The 24,008-nt window shown below is 42.8% G+C and overlaps 1 protein-coding gene across 1 annotated transcript in view; it reads left to right on the top strand.

Moving 5' to 3' along the window:
* The window catches only part of LOC117346598 (E3 ubiquitin-protein ligase TRIM39-like), a 50,516-nt gene that overhangs the window by 11,827 nt on the left and 14,681 nt on the right, over positions 1–24,008 (top strand). The window contains exons 3-4 of the mRNA XM_033916429.1: positions 6,970–7,200; positions 11,694–11,716. Of these exons, the coding sequence (XP_033772320.1) occupies positions 6,970–7,200; positions 11,694–11,716 (254 nt within the window). The remainder of the gene's footprint in view (positions 1–6,969; positions 7,201–11,693; positions 11,717–24,008) is intronic.

Raw genomic sequence — 24,008 nt, 5'->3', positions numbered from 1 at the left:
GGATCTGGTGAGGCATCTGGTGGCGGATCCTCTTCCTCTGCCTCTCGAGTGCGATCTTCTGACGCAGGGTCCCATTCCCATGTTCGACCCGTCTCCCTTTTGTCTTACGGCTTGGCTCTTGAAAGGGGCCGCCTGAGTAAGAAGGGATATTCCGACAAGGTGATCTCTACACTTTTGGGGTCCCGGAGGCTTTCTACCTCTCGGGCTTATGTACGGGTTTGGCGTCTTTTTGAGGAATGGTGCCGAGCGCGGGGAGTGGTCTCCTTTCGCGCTTCTCTGCCTAACATTCTAGAGTTTTTGCAGGATGGCCTGGATAGGGGCCTGGCCTGGTCTTCTCTTCGGGTTCATCTGGCGGCCCTGTCGGCTTTTCGGGGGCTGGTGACAGGTCAGCGTTGGTCAGCCATTCCTGATGTGATTCGCTTTCTTAGGGCGGCCAAGTTGATCAGGCCTCCCATAAGGCCCTCGATTCCCTCTTGGGATCTCAATCTGGTTCTCTCTGTTCTAGTGCGCCCTCCTTTCGAGCCGTTGGATGGCTGTTCGTTGAAGGACCTTACGCTGAAGTCGGTCTTTTTGGTGGCCATTACTTCTGCTAGACGGGTGTCTGAGCTACAGGCTTTCTCTTGTAGGGCTCCCTTCTTGGAGTTTTCGAAGGAGCGGGTTGTTTTGCGGCCTGTTCCTTCCTTTCTGCCGAAGGTAGTTTCTCCTTTTCATGTCAATCAATCGGTGGTCCTCCCGGTCTTGGGTAGTCGGGAGGGTTCTTCTGAGCAACGACAGCTGCGCAAGTTGGATGTCGGTCGGGTCCTCCATGCTTATGTGCAGCGGACCCGGGATTTTCGGAGCTCCGATCATCTCTTTGTGCTTCTGGCGGGTCCTCGTCGGGGGGCTGGCGCTTCTAAGGCTACTATTGCGCGTTGGATCAAGGAGATGATTGCTTCCGCTTATCTTCTGAGTCAGAAGCCGGTTCCGGAGTTTCTCAAGGCTCATTCCACTAGGGGTCAGGCGGCTTCTTGGGCTGAGTCGTCGCTCGTGCCTCCGGTGGATATTTGTAAGGCTGCGGTTTGGTCCTCCTTGCATTCATTTGTTCGGCATTATCGGGTAGATGTTCAGGCGCGTCGGGACGCGGTGTTCGGTGAGCGTGTTCTGGTATCGGCCCTTCGGGGGTCCCGCCCGTGAGAGGGACTGCTTTGGTACGTCCCAATCGTAAAGTTAACCTCTACTGGTCTGGAGAGTGCTAAAGAAGGAGAAATTAGGTTCTTACCTGCTAATTTACTTTCTTTTAGCTTCTCCAGACCAGTAGAGGTCCCCACCCTGTCTGTTGTTGTTGTTGTTGGGGCTGTTGCGCGGGCAGTTTTTGGTTTTTGCTGCGGGTTCTAGTATTTTTCTAGGGCCGGGGAGAATTAAAGAACAGCGGCTGTGGCTCGGCTGGCTTAGCTGGCGAGCTGTGGGGACCTTCTTCCTTCGGGAATTTCTCCTCTGCATTTTCCAACAGCATTTTTGGGTATGTTATTTGTTACTCCTTTCGGAGTATTGTTTTTTCTCTCTGTTGTTTTCCAGTTCTTGGTTCTGCTTGGCTATTCGGCAGACTGAGGGAAATAGAGAGGAGGGGCTAGGATATACTGTCCCAAAGTTTTGTTTTCAGTCTCCACCTGCTGGTCATGATTAGATATATACCCAATCGTAAAGTTAACCTCTACTGGTCTGGAGAAGCTAAAAGAAAGTAAATTAGCAGGTAAGAACCTAATTTCTCCTTATTATTAGATGAAATTTGACATTTTTTTCTCATGGACATTCCAAATAAAATTGTATCGTATGATAGAGCTACATGGTTTTCTAATAAGCAGTTAATTTGGGTCCAAATTGATTTCCAAAAGGCAATAATACAGGGACAAAAATAAAGTAGATGATCTAGAGTGCTTCCAAATTACAATGCCAGCATCTATTAGACTTGGAGCAATCCAACTTTTGTAATCTAACTGGGGTTCAAAATGCTCTGTGTAACAAAAAGAACCAAGTTTGTCTCATAGATGCAGACACTGTACATCTCATTCTCCAAGCCAAATACGTGGCCATTGAGATGCAGAAATTTGATGCTTAATCTCAATGCTCCAAATGTCTCTAAGACCAGTCTTTGGTTTTTTATTTAAAAATCCAGATAGCAATTTATACCACTGTGCGGCCTGGTGTCCCAGAAAATCCGCTTGAAAGCATAAAAATTCCAGACTATACTGATTAAGATTTTTCCATTCCTGATCATATAAAAAGAAGTTTAGATGAGCCAATATCACTAAAAGAATTACAAGCAGCATTGAAATCCCTGAGAGTTGGGACCGTTCCAGGTGGTGATGGTTTTACAGTGGAGTTTTATTAAAAAAATTCAATTTACCCTTTTACCTTATCTATTAAATTTATATCAGTATCGACTAAATAAAGGTTGTATTTCAGGCACTATGGCAGAGTCTTTAACTATTGTTTTGCCAAAGCCAAATAGAGATCCTACATTGATTTCAAACTACAGGCCTATTTCTTTAATAAATGTAGATGGTAAATTGTTAGCTAAAATTTTGGCCTTGCGTTTGGCTAAGGCTCTTCCTCATACAGTCGGTATGCATCAAACAGGATTTGTTGCTCGAAGACACTCTTCAAATAACACTAGATTGGCCTTTCATATGTTATATCTAACAAAAACAATTGATGATCCTGCTTTTTCTATATACTTAGATGCTGAGAAAGCTTTTGATCGGGTAGAGTAGACTTTTATGTATCAAGCTATGGAATGGTTTGGTATTGGGTCCGGATTTATACAAATGATTCAAGCGCTGTATAACTCTCCTGCTGCTCATTTGTTTATTAATAATAATTTTTCAGATTGTTTTCAATTGCGGAGGGGAGTTAGACAGGGTTGTGCCTTGTCTCCTTTGCTTTCTGATATAGTACTTGAACCCTTATTATTAGCTATTCAACAAGAAAAAGATATACAGGGTATTCCATGTTCTGGAAAGGAATATAAAGTATCTGCTTATGCAGATAATATATTGCTTCATTTGAGAAATCCGGAAAAACTAACCCACGCTTACTTGAATTGATTGATACATTTGGGAAATTCTCAGGTTATAAATTAAATTGGACTAAGTCAGAAGTTCTTCCTTTGAATGTGCATTGTACAAAAGGATTATTTGATTCATTCCCTTTTATTTGGAAAGAGGAAGGAATAAAATATTTAGGAATTTGGTTAAAAAATACACTTGAAGAGACAATGAAAGTAAATGAAAGGTTTTTATTACAAAAAGTAACAGAGTTATGTGAGCAATGGAATCCTATGCATTTATCTTGGTGGGGAAGAGTTCAAACTATTAAAATGATGATTTTGCCTGTTTGTTACCAAATGGGTATGATACCAGTGTTTTATCAGGGGTCTTTCTATAAAAAATTGAATAGTATTCTGGTTAAATTTATTTGGCTGGGTAAAATTGCAAGAATTGCTTTAGTGTCTTTGCAAAGGCCAATTAAGGAGGGGGGGTAAATTTTCCCAACTTCTATAGGTACCACCAGTCCTATATTATGCGCCTAGGTATGTATTGGGTCCTCCCAGAGCTCATGGAGCAGCTTCCAGATTGGTTATGGTTGGAAAGACAGCTGATGTTTCCAATTAGACTTGGTCTTCTTAGTATCAAGATGCCTAAAATACGCAAAGATAATAGAATATTAATGGACACTTGGAAAACTGAGATTTGTTGATAAATTAACACCTATTCCTATTGAAAAATCTACATATCAATCTATATGGTTGAACTCCAAAATCCAAATAGGCGGTTTTAAGATTGTCTGGAAGGATTAGATTAAAATGGGGATACGAACATTAGATAATGTTATGTCTAATGGTAAACTGCTTGATTTTTCACAGTTGCAACATAAATTCGGTCTGGATAAAAAACAAAGTTATAAGTGGTTGCAATTGAAGCAGGCAATTCAGGCAGGGTTCCCTGAATGGAAATCTCTTAATCAATTTAGTTTAGAATTCTTATGCTTTCAGGCAGACTTTCTGGATCACCAGGCCGTGCATTGGTATAAATTATTATCTGATTATTTGAATAAAAAACCAAAAATTGGACTTAGGGATATTTGGAGCATTGAGATTAAACATAAAATTAATGCGTCTCAATGGCCACGTATTTGGTCTTGGAGGATGAGATGTACAATGTCTGCATCTATGAGCCAAACATGGTTTTTCCTGTTGCATAGAGCATTCTGGACCCCTGGTCGTTTACAAAAATTGGATTGCTCTAAGTCTAATAGATGTTGGCATTGTCATCTCGAGGCTGGAACTTTAGATCATTTATTATTTCTTTGTCCGTATATTAAGGCATTTTGGTATTCAATTTGGGACCAAGTTAATTGTTTGATGGAAAATCATGTGGCACTGTCGTATGATACGGTGTTGTTTGGAATGTCTATGAGGGCTAAATGTCAAATATCATCTGCAAATAATAAACTTTTAATGATCCTAACGGGGGTTGCTATTCAACAGATAACATTTAATTGGAAGGATTGTACAAGATTGAATTACAGTTTTTGGTGGAACTCAGTATGTCATTTATATAAAATGGAAAGATTGTTAGCTGTGCAAAAAGGATATTTCAGTAAGTTTAAGGATGTGTGGGGGCCATTAATAAGTTGTTATAATGAATAATTGTTTACTTTTCCTTTTGGTTTATAAATATGGATTGGGTGGGGGGTGGGTTCCGATAATCTGTTATTACTGTGGAATATGTTATTACATTCTATATTACATGATATTGGATGGGAGGGGGATATAATTCATTTTGGGATTTGTTGTAGAAATTCAAGTGATGTGATATTTTAATTGTGAAAATTATTATGTACACTTGTTGAGTGTAAAATGAATAAAGATTAAAAAAAAAAAAAAAAGATTTTTCCATTCAGGGAACCCCTCTTGAATAGCCTGTTTCAGCTGCAACCATTTAAAACTTTGTGACTTATGGAGACCATATTTATGTTGCAACTGTGAAAAATCAAGCAGTTTTCCATTTGAAATAACTTTATTTAAAGTTCGTATGCCTGCAATAATCCAATGCTTCCAAACCATTTTAAAACTGCCAATTTTAATCTTGGAGTTTAGCCAAATGGATTGATTTGTTGATTTATGTATTGGATCAGGTGTTAAATTACTAACATAACGTAAAGTTTTCCATGTATCTATCAATATTCTATTCTCTTTATATTTCCTAGGCATTGTTATACTAATAACATGAGAGAGATGTAAAGGAAACGTGAGTCGCCATTCCAAGTATAACCAGTCTGGGATGTTTTCCATGAGTTCTGGGAGGACCCAATACATACCCTGACGTAAAATATAGGCTTGATGATACCTATAGAAGTTTGGAAAATTTACCCCACCCTCCACAATTGATTTTTGTAAAGATACTAAGGAGTTAGCATGCCTTAATAAAAGGACCCCTTTATTAGAGAGTTTTGTGGACACGTCTGGTTTTGTTACCTTCAATTATCCATGCTGTTGGTTGCATCTTAATTTTCTGCAGTGGACTTTTCTCATTTTGTTTACCCATGCGATTATCAGAGGTATAATTATCATACATCCCAATAATTCAAAAATCCTTTCTGTTATGAACTATACAAAGCATAAGCCATAAAGATAAATATGACTGTGAAATAGAATACTTAGCTCTTTGCTAAACACGCTGAACAAGGCAGCAGTGTTAAATGGAATGTAAACAAGAGCAAACACCGCCTGCAGTTAAACAGTTCAATGCAGAAAGTAGCGACAAACCAGGAGGTGAAGAATATAGTAAACAAATCCACTGTAGTAGCAAAAATATTTCATTATGGTATCCAGTGGTATCAAAGGCATCTACAGTAACCTAACATGACTGCGTTTCTGCTCACTTCACTTACATTGGGTGTGCAAGACTCTGTATGTTCCAAATTCTTTATCATGTTTTTCTTTTATTAACTTATAAGAACATAAGAATTGCCTTATTGGGACAGACCAAAGGTCCATCAAGCCCAGTATCCTGTTTCCACCAGTGGCCAATCCAGGTTCCAAGCACCTAGCTAGATCCCAAGTAGCAAAACAGGGGATAAGCAGTGGATTTCTCCAAGCCATTTCAATAATGGCCTATGGACGTCTCTTTTAGGAAATTATCAAAACCTTTTTTTAAACCCCGCTAAGCTAACTGATTTCACCACATTCTCCGGCAACGAATTCCAGAATTTAATTAAACATTGAGTGAAGAAATATTTTCTCTGGTTTGTTTTAAATCTGCTACTTAGTAGGTTCATCACTTGTCCCCTAGTATTTTTGGAAAGAGTGAACAAGCACAGCAAAGAACAAAGCAAAACCCTTCAGTGAAGCACCTACTCCATTTTTCTCCCCCTTAAGTCATTCCAAGAGTCCAAATATGCTAAAAGGCCACCTAACTATATGCAACTAGTTATCCCACAGTTTTCCACTATTGTTAGAAAAGGGTCCTAAAAAGCCTGATGTGTGCGTCATGATATGTAGCAACACACTTTTTGTAGGTTGTCTCCAGTGTTGGGCAGTCATGATTTCTTTTGAGATCTGTAATACTCCAGTTTATCAGGAAGCATTAAGTACAAGTACAAAATGAAAGTAGAATAGAACATCTTTTGTGGAACTCATCCTAACCCTGAGTTTCATTTTTCTTCCTCAGGGGTCCAGTATTAATAGCAATTTCTTTTCAGAATAGATTCCCAGCTTTATAGCATGAGATCAGCTTCACTTCTCACATCAGAAGTTTTGCCCTGCTGTCTGATGGTCTCCTATGTTTTATACAAAAGATTTATTTTTAATGTTCAATATGCGCCTGGCACCCAGATGCTCTCAGCCTGGCCCCCAGCCAGGCTCTTCTTTGCCTTGTATCATCCGGAGGGCTTATCTTGTTTTCTTACCCATTTTTCTTGCTCTTACAGAAAGAGGTGGAAAGAAGGCGGCAGAGGATTGTATGCGAGTTTGAGCTGCTACACCAGTTTCTGAATGAAGAGCAACGACTACTGCTCACTCGGCTAGGTGAGGAAGAGAAGATGGTGCTGAAGAAGCTGAAGGAGACGATCAGCAAGCTCTCCAGCAAGGTCACTGATCTGAGGAAGCTGATCACAGAGATTGGGACTCGATGCCAGCAGTCCACCCAAGACCTGCTGAAGGTGAGGGAGGCGAGAGCCTGGGAAGATTTAAGACCTTGGCATTCCTAATTGGCCCTCAAGGGCTGCCAGTGAGTCAGAGATTTGCATGCACGCACCCTTTATTTTAGGCAAATTTCTCTCATGCATATTCAACACTTGTTAAATGACAACGGGATTTGTAATTCCTATTCAATTGCTCTCATACATTAAATCATCATTTTATAAACCATAGAGAGCACCTTAACAATTGCAACACATTTAATCATTTTAAAATTTATTTCTCAGGTGTAATTTCACCCACACCTATCATAAATTTCTATGAACCTCACTAGCACCATTAATTAATCACATAAATATTTCTAATAAATATATCTAATAAATGTGAACCCTTCCCCTCCAATAAAAGTCCATGTCAAACTTTCATCATTGTCCATATACTGAGTTTAATGTCTTCAAATACTTTACAAACTGTTCTTTATCCTCGGTTATTTGTTCATTAAATTGTTGCTCCATACTCCATGCAACAATGCTCTTCACAATTGAAGCACTGCGCCCAACACAAGACTGCTTCGCCCGTCAGCGGCTGAATAGTTCCCAGCTTCAATTAGATTCTGTATTCTTCTCATTCATTATACAATGTATGTAAGCCTCACACCGTTTGGGAGCATTCCAAACCATGATCTCTCTTCACCCAAGGCCAAACCGGAACTGTTCCGGTTTGGCAGTGCAGGCAAATCTTTTTCATACAACATAGTCATTGTGGATATCCTGAAAACCTGGCCTGCCAGTAGATCTCGAGGACCGGACTTGGGCAGCCCTGATGTAATAGATTAGGGGGGAAATACAATAATTGATAAGATAGGAAGAAATGGATGGTAAATGCAATAGGGAGGGAATAAATATCCTTTTCAAAGACAGATCCCTCATGGACACCCTGTTCAAAATTTCAAAGAGCAGACTATAAAGCACCCTCAAAACCAGACTAATGTTCTACTCTAGGATGATGGGTGCTAAAGTAGGATTTATCGGTAGATTGCTCATGCCCACTCAGCTAGACAATTATGACCAAATAATCAAAATCTTTTAGTCATACCTTCATTATGTCAAATTGTCTACAATACCACTCGTAAATCGATCTTCTCTGTAATTGCCCCCCTACTATGGAACTCTCTGCCATCACATCTTCGGGAGGAATCTTCTCTGGATAGATTAAAATCTAACTTAAATACTCTTTTTTATTTAAAGATGCATTCGATTTATAATCCCTCAATAATTCCTAACTGCGGAAATGAAATTCTAGCAGCAATCTGTTCAGCTGGTGGATCTCAGAGTTGCAAACTCTTTCATGTCAAAAATCCATTATAAGTATTTTGGAGAATTTTGTTTCTATTGGATCTATTGGAAAGTGGCACCCCTTTTACATTTTAATAGGCCAGCTTCTCTTCTAGCAGTTAGATTGGAGATGAGAAGGAGCCCTAGAGAAGTCCTTCATAAGTTGTACGTTTGCAGGACTCAACTTAGTTACCTGAAGGTTACCAGTGGCTTCAGAAGATCAGATCATTTCTTTGTAATATTCAGTGAGCCACGCAAAGGAGAAACAGCATTTGTCCAACATTATGTGCTAGATGAAGGCCTCGATTGAGTCTGTATATGTTCAGTGGCAGGGAGGTCCCAGAAGGATTCTGGGTGCATTCTATGTCATAAGGAGGCTCCTGAGCGGAGGCCACAGCAGCATGACGAGCTCCGTGCTTCATCCCTCTGGTCTTGAAGGATGAAGTTTAGGTACAATCCCACTAGTCTGGATTGGTCTAACAGGATGATGAGAGGTGAAATTATTTAAACATGCTAATTCTCCTCTCGGACCACTTCTGGGAAAATGGGGGGGGGGGGTGTTGAGGGTTGGAATAACTGAGGATGTGTGTACAAATGCTTCTTGTGGGAGAATTCCTTTGGTGGGTTCTTAGTTTGATATTGAGTGGTTTATGGTTTAATTCAACTTTGATAATACTGCTAATCCAAAACGAGTCAAGGCAGTAACCCAGAACTTTCCCTGGAAGAGAAAAAATCATGTAGAAGCAGAATATGCAGATAGCAGGATTATATATTTTGTCTACCCTGTCAAGCTGGAGCCCCAGTTACCTGAGTCCTTGGCAATCCCTGTGTTGTAACTCTCAAAGGGAGAGACCTGGGGGTATTTGAACATATTTGCAAACCTCTAAGGGCTGATTTATTCAAAGAATTTATGCTCTTAACCTGGCATTTTTGAAAATGTACTGTGGTTGAATAGTTACACCGCTATTTAGAATTTCCCTGAACTCCTAAATTTAGGAGCAAAAATTTGTAGCAACAGGGAAAAATTTGAGTTGTGGGGAGAGCTTAGCTTTTGATTGTCATCATTTGGTTCATAAATGTAGACAAATGGAACGTCGGATCTAAAAAATTTTTTAAACATAAGTGCTTAAATTTATGATGAATTATCAGCTGAAAACGTAGGCTCTGAGTCTGGCTGAAATCCAGGACCTTGAATTTGGGAGTTGGTTCTCTTTGAGCTCAAATTCTTTATTAGTAATGATAAAACTAATACTTTTTTTTTTTTTTTTTGCATAGTGACATTTGAATTTCAGATCTCGGGATATGTCTGCTGCTTAGTTGGTGTCCTTGGATACTTGGTTAATAATAGCCAAAAATAGCCACAGCCTAGATTTCAGATTCCACAGACGAACTGCACGTGGAGCAGCAATAAAACAAAACCACAAAACATTTCAAAGAGTTCTCTTACTCTTAAACACATCCATCATTTCTTCACAAAATTAGATCCTGGTACAGAGCAACCTAGTCCTCTGTTCACTTTTCCTGGCCTTTCCTGCTTAGCCCAAAACCCGGGACTAGACATGTGTTTTAAGTGTTCTATAATCAAATATTTTGCTCCTTGATCTATTTATTTATTTAGGTAATTGTAAACCACCTATCAAGGTTATCTAGGCAGTTTACAATCAAGTACACAAGCATTTTTGCCTGTCTGTCCCGGTGGGCTCACAGTCTTATCTGTATCAGGCAATAAGAGGGATTAAGTGACTTGCCCAGGGTCACAAGGAGCAGTGTGGGATTTGAACCCACAACTTCAGGGTGCTGAGGCTGTAATTCTAACCACTAGGCCACTCCTTCCTCCAATTACCACCACCTTTTTACAAGGAGTAGCTAGGGACTTGCCAACAAGTGTGCCTGCATCTCCTCCTGCTTGTCTGTGGAGAAAGCGAAGTTGCTTACTTATAACGGAGGTTCTCGTAGAAAGCAGGCGAATGCAGCCACACTTCCCCTTCCCCTCTAAGATATGTATGGTGTTTTTCAGCTAGACACACAACTGAGTATCAAGGGAAGGAGCCTTGGAAGGTGGGAGTCCCTGCACGTGCTCAGTAAGCCAAAAGCTTACTTTAGCTAGGTGAGAGCACCGACACTGAGGATCAGCCTATGGCACAGGTGTCAGTCGGTCCTCAAGGGCTGCAATCCAGTCAGGTTTCAGGATTTCCCCAATGAATATGCATGAGGTTTATTAACATACAATGAAAGCAGTGCATGCAAATAGATCTCATTCATATTCATTGGGGAAATCCTGACAACCCAACTGAATTGCAGCCCTCGAGGAGGGACTTTGACACCCCTGGTCTAAGGACTTCACCAACTAGTGTGGTTGCGTTCCCCTGCTGTCTATGGAGAATCTCCATTATAGGTAAGCAACTTCACTTTCCTGTGTCTCCGCAGAAGCACAGAAATGTTACATTTTAACCAATAACCTGAAAGGAACTTGATCTGTGCTTAAAATAAGGCCACACCTTGTGTTTACTGTTCCAGCTTTAGCACTCTTTCTTTAGAATGTACATAAACAGGGCAATTCAATAACAGGGTACCTGGAAGGAATCTGTCTCGTAAAGAGACCTAAGTGCTTGATGTCTCTAAAGAAACTTAGCATCACCAGGTATATACATGCTTAAAAGTTGGGTTCAGACACTTATGCCAGCCATAGAGCTGATGTAAATCTTTGCCCTAGATGTCGAAGGTATGGGTGCAACTTATGTATTCTATAAGTTGTGTGTGACTCTTGGGCATGAAAAGTTCTCAGCCCAACCTACTAACTTCCTAAATTCTGAGTGTTATTTTGCCACTGTAGCTGAAAAGAGAGTTATCTTATTTCCTTAAGTGCCAATTTGCAGAAACAAAATTTTATGTTTTTGGCATTGCTTCAGATCATTGATTGAACCATATCCATATCATTCTCTTCTTGGTTAGGCTAAGAACTTTTCAGTCCCCCCTTGCACATACGTGTTATGTGAGTTAAGTGGGTATTTTCAGAATTGTGGCATATATGTCTAGAACCCCATTATTGTAAACATTGACCCACGTCATTGGCTCCTAAATGTTAGCACCTGTTGTGTAGAACTGTGTTTCAAAATAATTTTGTATCTGATCGACAGAAGGTGGTGGTAGTTAAGCTTTGCCTTTTTCTCTCCCTGTTGCAGGATGCAAGGAACACCTTGAGCAGGTAGGAATAATTTGCACCACTGCATTTTTTCCCCCTCCGTCTTGCTTTACACGGATGCATGTTTCTATTTCTTGCACCCCCTGTGTCCCATTAAAATCTCTTTCTTGGGCCTGTCTGCTAGCCCCCACGGCAGTGTGTGCAGGAGACCCGTATTTGATTTCCAGACCCCTCTCGTGCTTCTTGGACTGAGAATGTTAACGCCTCACTAAGAAGACTATACTGACATACAACATGGTCATGTACTAGTTGATTCCTTTAATTTTATTACTCCCAGCAATAATAACTGATCAGTGCAGCTAACTGTTAAAATAGGTATGCATCACAATCCAAAAAAAAAAAACCAATCAAGTATTGGGGGCAGCATTATCCCAGGACAAGTAGGCAGCATATTTTCATGTATGGGTGACGTCGCCGACGTCGCCCCGGTACAGACCACTTTAAAAGTGCATCGCCACTTTAAGAGTTTAGAAAGTTCGCAATATCCCAAACCGCGCATGCGCGAGTGCCTTCCCGCCAATGCAGGGTGCGCGGTCCCTCAGTTTCTTAGTTTCTGCGGAGTTAAGAAGTCACGTTTTTAACGGCTGTTGAAAATTTTTCACTTCCTACCCCGCTCTCGCATCTTCTGACCTTTCAGTCAGTTTTTTCTTTTACTTCGATTTTAGTAAATATATATATATCTATATATACCTTACAGCTGTTTTACCATTCAGGACACTCCTGATAATTTTCCATCTGGGTGGTTGCTTTACTGGGGTAGTTGTCTTCACCGACATCCTCCAATGGTTCTCGCAGTGTCAGGACTTCGGCCTTGCCACTTTCTACTTCCCCTGCTCTTCTCCTCGTCAGTACATTCTCACGCGAGTACTTCGGAAGGAGTATCCCTTCGGAGCCATCAGAAATCTGGCACCCGCTGACATCAGTAATCCGATGCCCAGCACACTTCCGTCATCGCCTGTGCTAATCCAGCCCGCACTTATATTGACATTGCTGCCTCGGGCACTGCTCCTCCCTAGGTAAGTTGGCTCACAAGTTTTTTTTCCCTTCTCCTTTGGGCTTCAGGTCATTGTAGCAGTGAGTCCAATCCTGCTGACCTCGTTCATTGTAATAATGAGTCAAGTCTTGCCCACCTCGATTAGCCCCATCTCTGGCTTCGCTTTGATATCGATGAGTGCCTTGATACCGGCATACTCATCTTCGGAGCGTGGAGCGGCACCGATGGTACTGGTTAACAGGCCAATGGTACCGGTATTTTTTCTTTCCTTCAGTAACTTTTCCGCTCTGCTCCTGATGTGTGCCTTGATACCGGTATTTTCATCTCTGGAGCATAGACCCGCACCGATGGTACCGGCGACGCAGCCAGCAGTATCTGTGTTTTCCTCTTAAGCAGCAGATTCTTTCAGTACTTTGAGTACATGTCCAATTGTATTTTCAGTTCGTGCCGACGCCTTTGTCGACACCGACTCCTCCGGTGCCAGTCAGGTTTGGGTTCTTGAAACCAGTAGCACTTGCACAGGAGTCTCCAACGATTCCGACAAACAGTATGAAGTGACGCCGGTCCTCTTTAACGTTGTCGGTGTTGGTCCGGTAAGGCCCTGCAGAAATTAAACTGTCTCCAGCCTTCGACACCGAATCCCTGGCATCGATTCTGTACAGTTTGGGATTTGAATCTCTGGGGGGGGGGGTTGAGCAAGCCCCCAATCTCTCTGAAGTGGTGGGTTTTTCAACACATGCTTCTCTTTTCCACTTCAGTAGTGTCTGAAAAATTTTCTTTTTCAAGGTTCCTTGAGCCATTCCCTTGGCAGTTGACTTTGAAAAGTCTAAAGAATTTTAGATACCTTGACCTATAGTCAACTACCCAACGATCTTCTGATTCCCTTGCATGATATCTTACAGGAGACTTCTTTTTTTTTTTTTTTATAATTTTGTCTTCATTTTGAATTTCAATTTTTTATGACAACACAATCATATCAAAATAAAACAGTATCCATCATATCAATTGTATAAGAAAATATTAAGGGAAATTAAATCATTCTATCAACTGTTAGTTAGTCCACAATAATTGAGGGAGGAGTGTCCAAAAATCGAAGACTATATTAACTCCTTAATTTCTCAGGAAATAGGCAGCCTGAAGTGATCCCAAATACTTAATGGGAAGCATTATCTTGGCTTCTGATAGGGGTACTTGCAGTTGTCACCTCCTTATCCAAAATAAATCTAGATAACTCTGTACAGTCAAAAAGTATATATATTGCTCCTTTAAAATTAACCAAATATTTACATGGAAATCTTAATATAAATGTTGCTTCCAATTTTAAATATACAGTCAAATCTCGGTTTGCAAGTAACCCGGTTTGCGAGTGTTTTGCAAGACAAGCAAAACATTCTCGCAAAACTTGTCTCGCAAACCGAGTGTTGACTCGATTTGCGAGCAACTCCCCTCCCCCCAGTCTGGCACCAGCATCGCTGCCCCCCCCCCCCCCCGCTTGAACCGACCCCCCCCCCCACCGTGAACAACCTGAAACTTACCCCCCGTCTGGCACCGGCACCTTCTGTGGGCTGCGTGCCGGTGTCAGACGGGGAGTAAGTTTCAAGTTGTTCGTGGGGGGGTTGCCGGTTCGCCCAGGTGGGGACTTTGTGAGCGGGGGGGGGGAGCAGCGCCACTGGCCTCGGGGATGGGGTGGGAACGTATCAAGCGAATTTCCATTATTTCCTATGGGGAAACTCGTTTTGATATACGAGTATTTTGGTTTACGAGCATGCTTCTGGAACTAATTATGCTTGTAAACCAAGGTTCCACTGTACAACAAAAGTGGAACACCACAAATATAAATTTATCAATTCAACTGCACTGAGATAATTATGGGAGAAGGCAAAACCTCAGACCTTACTGCTGCGTCACATGAACAGCCAATGGCTGTTTAACAAATGCAGTAGTATGGTTTCAATCATTGGTCTGCCTCCATCCCTTTAAATGCAATAATTAAGTGTTGTGATTTATATTAAAATTTTCAATGAATTTTATAGATCTTTATAAATTTTGAGTATATAACAAAAGTTGATGTAATTGTCAATTGATAATAAAGTTATATGGAATCATATGAAGATTCTGTACAAAATGGCAAATTATATAATCGTTGGAACTAACTATTTGTGAAACTCGCAGTTCTGTGCAAAATAACAGTTTTTATATGGTCAACAACAAGAATTCATAAAGAGATCAGAAATCTAAATAAATACTGTGGCAGAACTTCATAAAGCAAATCAAAAACAATTCATGAAAAAGGCACTTATGTATATAGCACAGTAACTGACTTGTTCACAAAAAACACTTATCTTGGTGGCACAGTGACTGACTCTGACGGATCTGTTTCGTTAGTACTTCAGAGAATCAGTGAAAAAGCCATGATGCCTGAAAAACAGCATGTAAAAAACATTGTATCAATAACTGGTATCCCTGCCTATTGAATATTAAAATCCTGACAACTCATCATATGCTAAACTAAACCCAGAAACAAACACAAAAGCAAAAACAAAAGTCCTATCAAGTGCCAATCTAAAACTTATAAGCATCAGCTTATCAGTGAAGTATTATTATAACAGCTAACAGACAAGGTAACTGTAGGTTTTCTATAGGCTCGCACATAATGTTAAGTGTGACCTAAGCTTTAGACATCAATCCTATAAAAATAAACGTTCTAAGCTAAAAAAAGAAGAAACATCAAAAAATTGTACGTTACTTACTAGCTAAGCCTTAAATGAAGCTTTTCAAGGAGTAGTGCTGACGAACGCCGCAGGAAATTTAACCAAAAAAGTTAACCACGCCTAGAATTCACAAAGAGGCAAAGATCTAATTTAAAGTGAGGTCTGAAATAAAAAATACCACTTTTGAGAACATCCGAAAAGAAAATTGTATGAGAGCCTATAGCATATGCTACACTTTTGAATATATGATATCAAAAACTAAATTCATTATTTAAAAAAACCATCACATTATAGAGATATCAAGTGTATTGTTAAGATAAATGTATGGAAAATTTATAACACTTGTTGATATGTGAAAAAATCAATAAAAAAAACTTAGAAAAAAATAAAAAATAAAAAAACCATCACATCATAACTCACCCTACTGATTCAAATAAATAGAAAAAGTGTTTCAGAAAGATATTCATAAGGGGATTCTCATAGAAAGATTCTCCACTTGACAAGATTTTTTTTTTCAAATTCTTTGTTTATTTTTTCATCTTGCATCAAGTACACAATATTACATCATTTGAACTTATACACATCACTTGACAGATTTGTTTAACCCCACTGGCTCCATAGAGCTTCAACTGTTCATGTCACACCACTGGCAAGACTACATCTTCGCACCCGTCAGTGGACCCTTGCTCCCCAGTGGTCTCAGGTGACGTATCGTCTCTCAAAGCATCGTCTCTTCTGCAGTCGCTTCAATGGTGGATGACCTCTAATCTATCCAGAGGTCTCCTTTTTCATTTGCCCCCTCATCACAAGGTCATCACGACAGACGCATCTTCTTATGCATGGGGGACTCATATGGATGATTTGGAGACTCGGGGTCTTTGGACCGCCAGGAAACGGAAATTTCACATCAATTTCCTAGCACTCAGAGCGATGTTTTATGCCCTCAAGGTTTTTCATCATCTTCTTTGCCCTCAAGTCCTCCTCCTTTGCATGGACAATCAAGTAGCAATATACTATATCAACAAACAAGGAGGTACGGGCTCTCTCCTGTTGTCAGGTGGTCCAGAAAATCTGGTCTTGGGCGACAGCTCGCAATCTGTTCTTGAAAGGCGGTCTACATTCAAGGGGCGAAGAATTCCCTAGCAGCCAACCTCAGCAGCATTCTTCAACCTCACGAATGAACTTGCGACCCTACAACTCTCCAGTCCATCTTTGCTCAATGGGGCATTCCTCAAGTGGACTTGTTTGCGGCTCCTCACAATCACCAGTTGCCCCAGTTTTGCTCTAGACTTTACTCTCCTCTTCGTCTGGCAGCAGATGCTTTTCTCCTGGATTGGATGGGCCTGTTGCTATATGCATTCTCTCCACTTCCTCTCATATTGCGAACTTTATTCAAGCTCAAGAGAGAAGCAGCCACCATGATTCTCTTTACTCCTTGGTGGCCCAGGCAACATTGGTTCTCCCTTCTCCTTCAACTCAGCTCCAGGGAGTCCATACCTCTTCTAATATTTCCTACTCTGTTCACTCAGACTCAGAAATCACTGATTCATACCAATCTGCAATGCTTTCACATGACCATTTGGTTTATCTCGGGCTGCGTCCATCTCACTTACATTTTTCTCAGCCTGCTCGTTAACTTCTGGATGTCTCCAGGAAACCAACCATCGTTACCATCAAAAGTGGCCTAGGTTTTCTTCCTGGTGTCTTCTTTATCTTCATGTTCCACCTTCCTTGACAGTGGAATTGATCTTGGATTATTTTCTTCTTTTGTTTGACTCTAGTCTTGAGTCTGTATCTCTCAGACTTCTTAAGTGCTATTGCAGCTTTTTCTCTGTCAGTCGAGGGTCAACCTCTTACTGCTTATCCTCTGGTTTCCAAATTCATGGCAGAGGTTTTTAATGTATAACCACACCTCATGCCTTCTCCTGTCATTTGGGCCCTATTTGTAGTCCTTTCCACTTGGTTTCCAGGTTTATGAAAAGACTTTTTCCCTGTGAAACCACCTCTACAGTCTCCACATGTCATCTGGGACTTTACTGTAGTTCTTTCCAGTTTGTTGAAGCCACCATTTGAACCAATAGCCACAGCTCATTTTAAGTTTCTTGCCTGGAAATTGGTCTTCCTTATTGCTCTCACCTCTGCCAGGAGTTACAAGCATTAGTAGCAGATTCACCCTTCACAGTTTTTCATCATGACAAGGTGGTTCTGCATACACGTCCAAAGTTTCTTCCAAACGTTGTCACTTTTCATCTCAGTCAGTTGTTCTGCCTGTGTTTTTTCCTAAACCTCATTCTCATGCTGGAAAAACTGCTTTGTATACTTTGGACTGTAAGTGGGCTTTGGCCTACTACATATAAATTATTGGGTGAACCTAAAATTGTTGTTTATAATCACGTTTTGCGTTAGTTGTATTGTATTCATTTTGTCAAATATTTCACATAATTTGAATATTGTACTTTTTATTAAGCTGTAAAAAAATAATTTCATTCACCACTATAAAGTATCTTTATTTGAATCCATTTACAGTGTTATTGCTATAATTAAATACCCGTGCAACGCCGGGGCATCAGCTAGTTTAAATTAAAATCATTTTTCCTACCTTGTCTGGTGATTTCATGAGTCTCTGGTTGCACTTTCTTCTTCTGACTGTGCATCCAATCTTTCTTCCCTTCTTTTAGCCTGTATGCTTCCTCTCCTCCAGACCTCATTCCCTCCCCCAACTTTTCCTTCCTCTCTCCCTGCCCTTTCTTTCTCTCTGCCTCCCTTTCTTTTTTTCTGTTTCTCTTCTTTCCTTCTGTCTCCCTGCCTGCCCTTTTTCTTTCTTTCTCCCTGCCCTCCCCCAAGCCACTGCCATCGGGGACCAGGACCCACACCGTCACCAATAACAGGCCCGAAAGCTGACACTGCCCTAAGCTCTCCCTGCTTCGGCCGACCAGCTTTCCTCTCCCCGACGTCAGGGAGAGGAAGGCTGATCAGCCCAAGATCGCGATCAACCTACTGGTGGAAATGCCGCCGGGTCCTGCCTTCGCGGAAACAGAAAGTAGGCAGGACCCGGCAGCAAGAAGAGCAAATGCTTCACTAACCTGTCTCCCGCCTTAGCCCATAGCGAACGCTTGCTTCAGGGCTCTCAACATGTGCGTGCCGGCTTCCCTTCTCCTCCCCCCCCCCCCGGACATAACTTCTGGTTTCGGAGGGAAGAGAAGGGAAGCCGGCACTCACACATTAGAGCCACGGAGCCTAAGTTCGCTACAGGCTGAAATCTCCAAGCCTGGTTTTTTTTAATGTTCAGCAGCGGTGGCAGCAGCAGATGACAGCTGGGAGGTCCGCCCAGCTAAAAGGCCCTAGAGATCAGGACTGCAACACGAGTCTATCACGGAGCCCGGGATGGGCTCCGCGATCGACTCGCGTTGCCTTCCTGAGCTACTGGTCGATCGCGATCGACGTGTTGGGCACCCCTGATCTACACCATTGAGGAAATCTGTAAAGCTTCCACCTGGTCCTCAGTTCATACCTTCTCTTCTCGCTACTGTCTGGATTCTTTCTCCAGATGATGGGATGGGCATTTCTCTATTAGCTTGGAGGTCACCCATACGTGAGAATATGCTGCCTGCTTGTCCTGGGATAAAGCACAGTTATCCCAGGACAAGCAGGCAGCATATTCTTGACTGATGGGTGACGGCACCGACGGAGCCCCGGTACGGACAATTTTAGAGTGATTGCACTCTAAGAACTTAGAAAGTTCTGGTAGGCCGCACCGCGCACGCGCGAGTGCCTTCCCGCCCGACAAAGGCGCGCTGTCCCCAGTTTCTTAGTTTCCGCGGAGCTAAGAAGACGCGTCTCTCTCAACGGCCGTTGTGAGAGAATTTTTGTGTAACTTCCCGCTCGCGAAAACTTGTTGAGAAAATATTATTTCCTTTCCTTTTTTCTTTATTTTCTTCTTTTAAAAAAAAAAAAAAAAAAACATTATTGTTTTTTTGCCTTATTTTCAGTTTTGCCCCGGCGGGGCCTTTAGCCATCATCGAGGCCTCGGCCTTCGATTTGGCTGAAGCCGTTTTTACATTCATGCCCCCCCAACCCGGCTTCAAAAAGTGCCAGCGGTGTGCACGACCAATTTCACTAACTGATCCTCATAATTGGTGTCTCCAGTGTCTTGGTCCCGACCATCGAGCGTCAACCTGCACCCGCTGTGCAACTTTAAAAAAGAGAACTCTTAAAAATCGAGAGATTCAACAGAAATTATTGTTTGGTGCCGAAATGTCTGATTCTACATCGGCACCGGCGCAGTCGGCACCCACATCATCGACACCACGCGATACTGCGGCGGTGTCGACTCCAGATAAGCCGGCTAAGAAGCCTTCCCCGTTGGAGCGTCCTCCGGTCTCGATGGCAGCGAGCCCAATCCTGCCGACCTCGAGGCGCCCACGGAAGCACTCCGCTCCAATAGAGGTGAGCCCCTCTACATCGGGGTCCTCATCCTCGGAGCGTAGAGCGGCACCGCAGGTACCATTAAAGAAAAAGACGGTACCGGTGCCTTCCCTTGAGGAGCGTATAGCTGCTGTTCTAAAGGCACAACTCAAAGAACAGCTACAGCACCTCCTGCCTTCAGTTCTGGCATCGACCTTACCGGTACCAGTCCAGTCTGAGCCACCGGTACCGATAGTGGAACGTCCTATTTTATCGACATCCACTTTGTCGGTACCGGTACAGTCGGTTTCCTCGGTCTCCATGCCGATTCTGGCACCGGAGCCGAGAGCTCACCATCAAGCTGTGCAGACTTCGGCTCCGGTGCGTACAGTGACATCTCCCGGTACCGAATCAGGCAGGTCGGGGAAATCTCTTCGTAAATCCCATCATTTAGAGCCTTCCACTCCAGAATCTCGAGACAGGAGTTTTCAGGTTCGGGACCCTGACTTATGGGGTGACTCAGAGGATCCTATTCTTTCGGAGGGAGAATGCTCTTCTGGTGATGAGGACCCATCTGCTTTAGGAGCCTCCTCTAGACCAGAAGTGTCTTCCTTTTCTTCATTTTTGAAGGAAATATGTGACTCTCTCTCCATTCCTTTGGAGGCTGAGTCAGAGAAATCCAAGGCTTTTCTAGATGCCTTGGACTTTGACCAGCCTCCAAAGGAATACCTTAAATTGCCTCTCCATGATATTCTGAGAGAGACGTTCTATAAGAATCTGGAATCTCCTCTAACTATTCCGGGAGCTCCCAGAAAATTGGATTCCTTGTATAAGGTCATTCCTATCCCTGGGTTTGACAAGCCCCAACTCCCTCATGAGTCCCTTTTAGTGGAGTCCACTCTAAAAAAGTCCAAAGGGGCTAGTGTATATGCCTCAGTCCCTCCTGGCAGAGAGGGCAAATCTATGGACAAGTTTGGTAAAAGGCTATACCAAAATGCTATGTTAGCTAATCGATCAGGAAATTATGCATTCCATTTCTCGTTCTACCTTAAGCAGCTGATTCAAAATCTCACTGCTTTTGAGAAATATCTTCCTGATCGGAAAAAGTCTGCTTTTCACCACACTTGTTCATCTCTTTTGCAGCTCCGAAAATTCATGGTAAGATCCATTTATGATACTTTCGAGCTGACCTCCAGAGCCACAGCCATGTCAGTGGCCATGCGGCGGCTAGCCTGGCTTCGTGTTTCAGAACTGGACGTTAATCACCAAGATCGGCTAGCCAATGCATCTTGCTTAGGGGATGAGCTGTTTGGAGATTCCATGGACTCCACTACTCAAAAACTATCGGCTCATGAGACCAGATGGGACACACTTCTTAAAACCAAGAAGCCTCCACCATCCAGGCCTTTTCGTCCACAATCAACCTACCAACGTAGATTTGTGGCTCGTCCTCTGTCTCAAACTGCACAACAGCCTAGACGTCAGAGGCAACAGCGACCAGCTGCTAGACAACCTCAGCAACAGCAGCAGGTAAAACCTACACCTACACAAAAGTCTACCCAGCCCTTTTGACTTGGTTCTCCAAAACATAGCCAGTCTTGCTCCTTCTACCCAACTTCCACAACCTATAGGAGGACGCCTTTCTTATTTCATAAGCCGTTGGGAAATTATCACGTCAGATCAGTGGGTCCTGAACATCATCCACCACGGCTACTCTCTCAACTTTCAGACTCTACCTCCTCCAAGTCAACCAAAAGAGTCTGCTTCGCCTCAGTCTTTCCTTCTTCTCCAGGAGGTTCAATCCCTCCTTCTTCTGAACGCCATAGAGGAGGTCCCTTTAGATCAAAAGGGACAGGGATTCTACTCCCGTTACTTTTTGGTCCCCAAAAAAACAGGAGATCTCAGACCCATTCTAGATCTCCGCGATCTCAACAAATATTTGGTCAAAGAAAAGTTCAAAATGCTTTCTCTAGCCACTCTTTATCCTCTTCTCAATCAAGGCGACTGGCTATGTTCCCTCGATCTCAAAGAAGCATACACTCATATACCGGTCAATCTGGCCTCCAGACAATACCTCCGCTTCATGATCAATCGTTGTCATTACCAATACAAGGTGCTACCCTTCGGTCTTGCCTCCTCTCCAAGAGTGTTTACCAAATGTCTGATTGTGGTGGCTGCTTTTCTTCGCTCCCACCACCTTCAGGTGTTTCCTTACCTAGACGATTGGTTGATAAAGACCAGTTCATCTCAGACAGTACTCCAGGCCACCAACCAAACCATCAGGTTTCTTCAACTTCTGGGGTTCGAGATCAATCTACCCAAATCTCATCTCATTCCCACTCAGAGACTTCAATTCATAGGAGCTGTCTTGGACACAGTCCTTATGAGAGCGTTCCTGCCGTCCAACCGTCTTCAAACGCTTCAATCTCTCTGTAAGCAGGTGCTTCCACAGCATTCCATCTCAGCAAAGCGAATGATGATTCTCTTGGGTCACATGGCCTCCACAGTCCATGTCACACCCCTCGCACGTCTTCACCTACGCACTCCTCAATGGACCCTAGCCACGGATCCTTGCTCACGACACATATCTGTGACATCATCTCTTCGTCAGTCTCTACAATGGTGGTTGGTATCCTCAAATCTATCCAGAGGTCTTCTGTTCCACCAACCTCCTCACCAACTAGTCATAACCACCGATGCCTCCCCTTATGCATGGGGAGCGCATTTGAACGAGTTCCAAACTCAAGGCTTTTGGACAGTCCAGGAAAAGAAGCGTCACATCAATTTCCTAGAACTCAGAGCCATGTTTTATGCCCTCAAGGCCTTCCAACATCTTCTCTTTCCTCAGGTTGTCCTGTTGTGCACAGACAATCAAGTTGCGATGTACTACATCAACAAACAGGGTGGGACGGGCTCCCGTCTCTTATGCCAGGAAGCCCAGAAGATCTGGACTTGGGCCATAAATCACCATCTATTCCTGAAAGCTATTTACATTCAGGGAGAGGAGAATTCCGTAGCGGACAAACTCAGCAGAATTCTCCAGCCTCACGAGTGGACACTCGATCCTGTAACTCTACAATCCATCTTCGCTCAATGGGGCACTCCTCAGATAGACCTCTTTGCAGCTCCTCACAATCATCAGCTGCCCCTATTCTGCTCCAGACTTTACTCTCCTCACCGTCTGGCAGCGGATGCATTTCTCCTCGATTGGTCCAATCTGTTCCTGTACGCTTTCCCTCCTCTGCCTCTCATGTTGAGAACCTTGTTCAAACTCAAGAGGGATCAAGCAACCATGATTCTGATTGCTCCGAGGTGGCCCAGGCAACATTGGTTCTCCCTTCTACTTCAACTCAGTTCCAGGGAACCTTTTCTTCTGCCTCTGTATCCTTCTCTGCTTACTCAGCATCAGGAAACCCTTCTACATCCCAACCTACAGTCTCTGCACCTGACAGCTTGGTATCTCTCGGGCTGACTTCTCATGATACACTCTTGTCTCAGCCTGTTCGCTCGATTCTGGATGCCTCCAGGAAACCGGCCACTCTTCAATGTTACCATCAGAAGTGGACACGTTTTTCTTCCTGGTGTCTCCTCCATCATCATGATCCCACTTCCCTTGCAGTGGAGACCTTGTTGGATTATCTTCTTTCGTTGTCTGACTCTGGCCTCAAGTCCACGTCAATCAGAGTCCACCTCAGTGCTATTGCGGCTTTTCATGAGCCAGTCCATGGAAAACTCCTCTCAGCTCATCCCTTGGTATCCAGGTTCATGCGAGGTCTTTTTAATCTGAAACCACCTCTTAAAAGCCCTCCTGTTATCTGGGATCTCAATGTAGTTCTTTCCACTTTAATGAAGCCTCCTTTTGAACCCTTGGCTACTACTTCTTTCAAGTTTCTCACTTGGAAGGTTCTTTTCCTTATTGCTCTTACCTCTGCCAGGAGGGTCAGTGAGCTACATGCACTAGTGTCGGATCCACCTTTTACGGTCTTTCATGACAAGGTGGTTCTGCGTACACATCCAAAGTTTCTTCCGAAGGTTGTCTCTGAATTCCATCTCAACCAATCCATTGTTCTGCCTGTCTTCTTTCCGAAACCTCACTCTCACTCTGGAGAACAGGCTCTACATACTTTGGACTGTAAGAGGGCTCTGGCTTACTATTTAGATCGTACTAAGCCCCATAGATCATCTC

This window comes from Geotrypetes seraphini, chromosome 12 (genome assembly GCF_902459505.1).
Source record: "Geotrypetes seraphini chromosome 12, aGeoSer1.1, whole genome shotgun sequence".
Taxonomy (NCBI): domain Eukaryota; kingdom Metazoa; phylum Chordata; class Amphibia; order Gymnophiona; family Dermophiidae; genus Geotrypetes; species Geotrypetes seraphini.
Note: the sequence above shows the minus strand (reverse complement) of the source record. Positions and strands in the feature narration are given on the sequence as shown.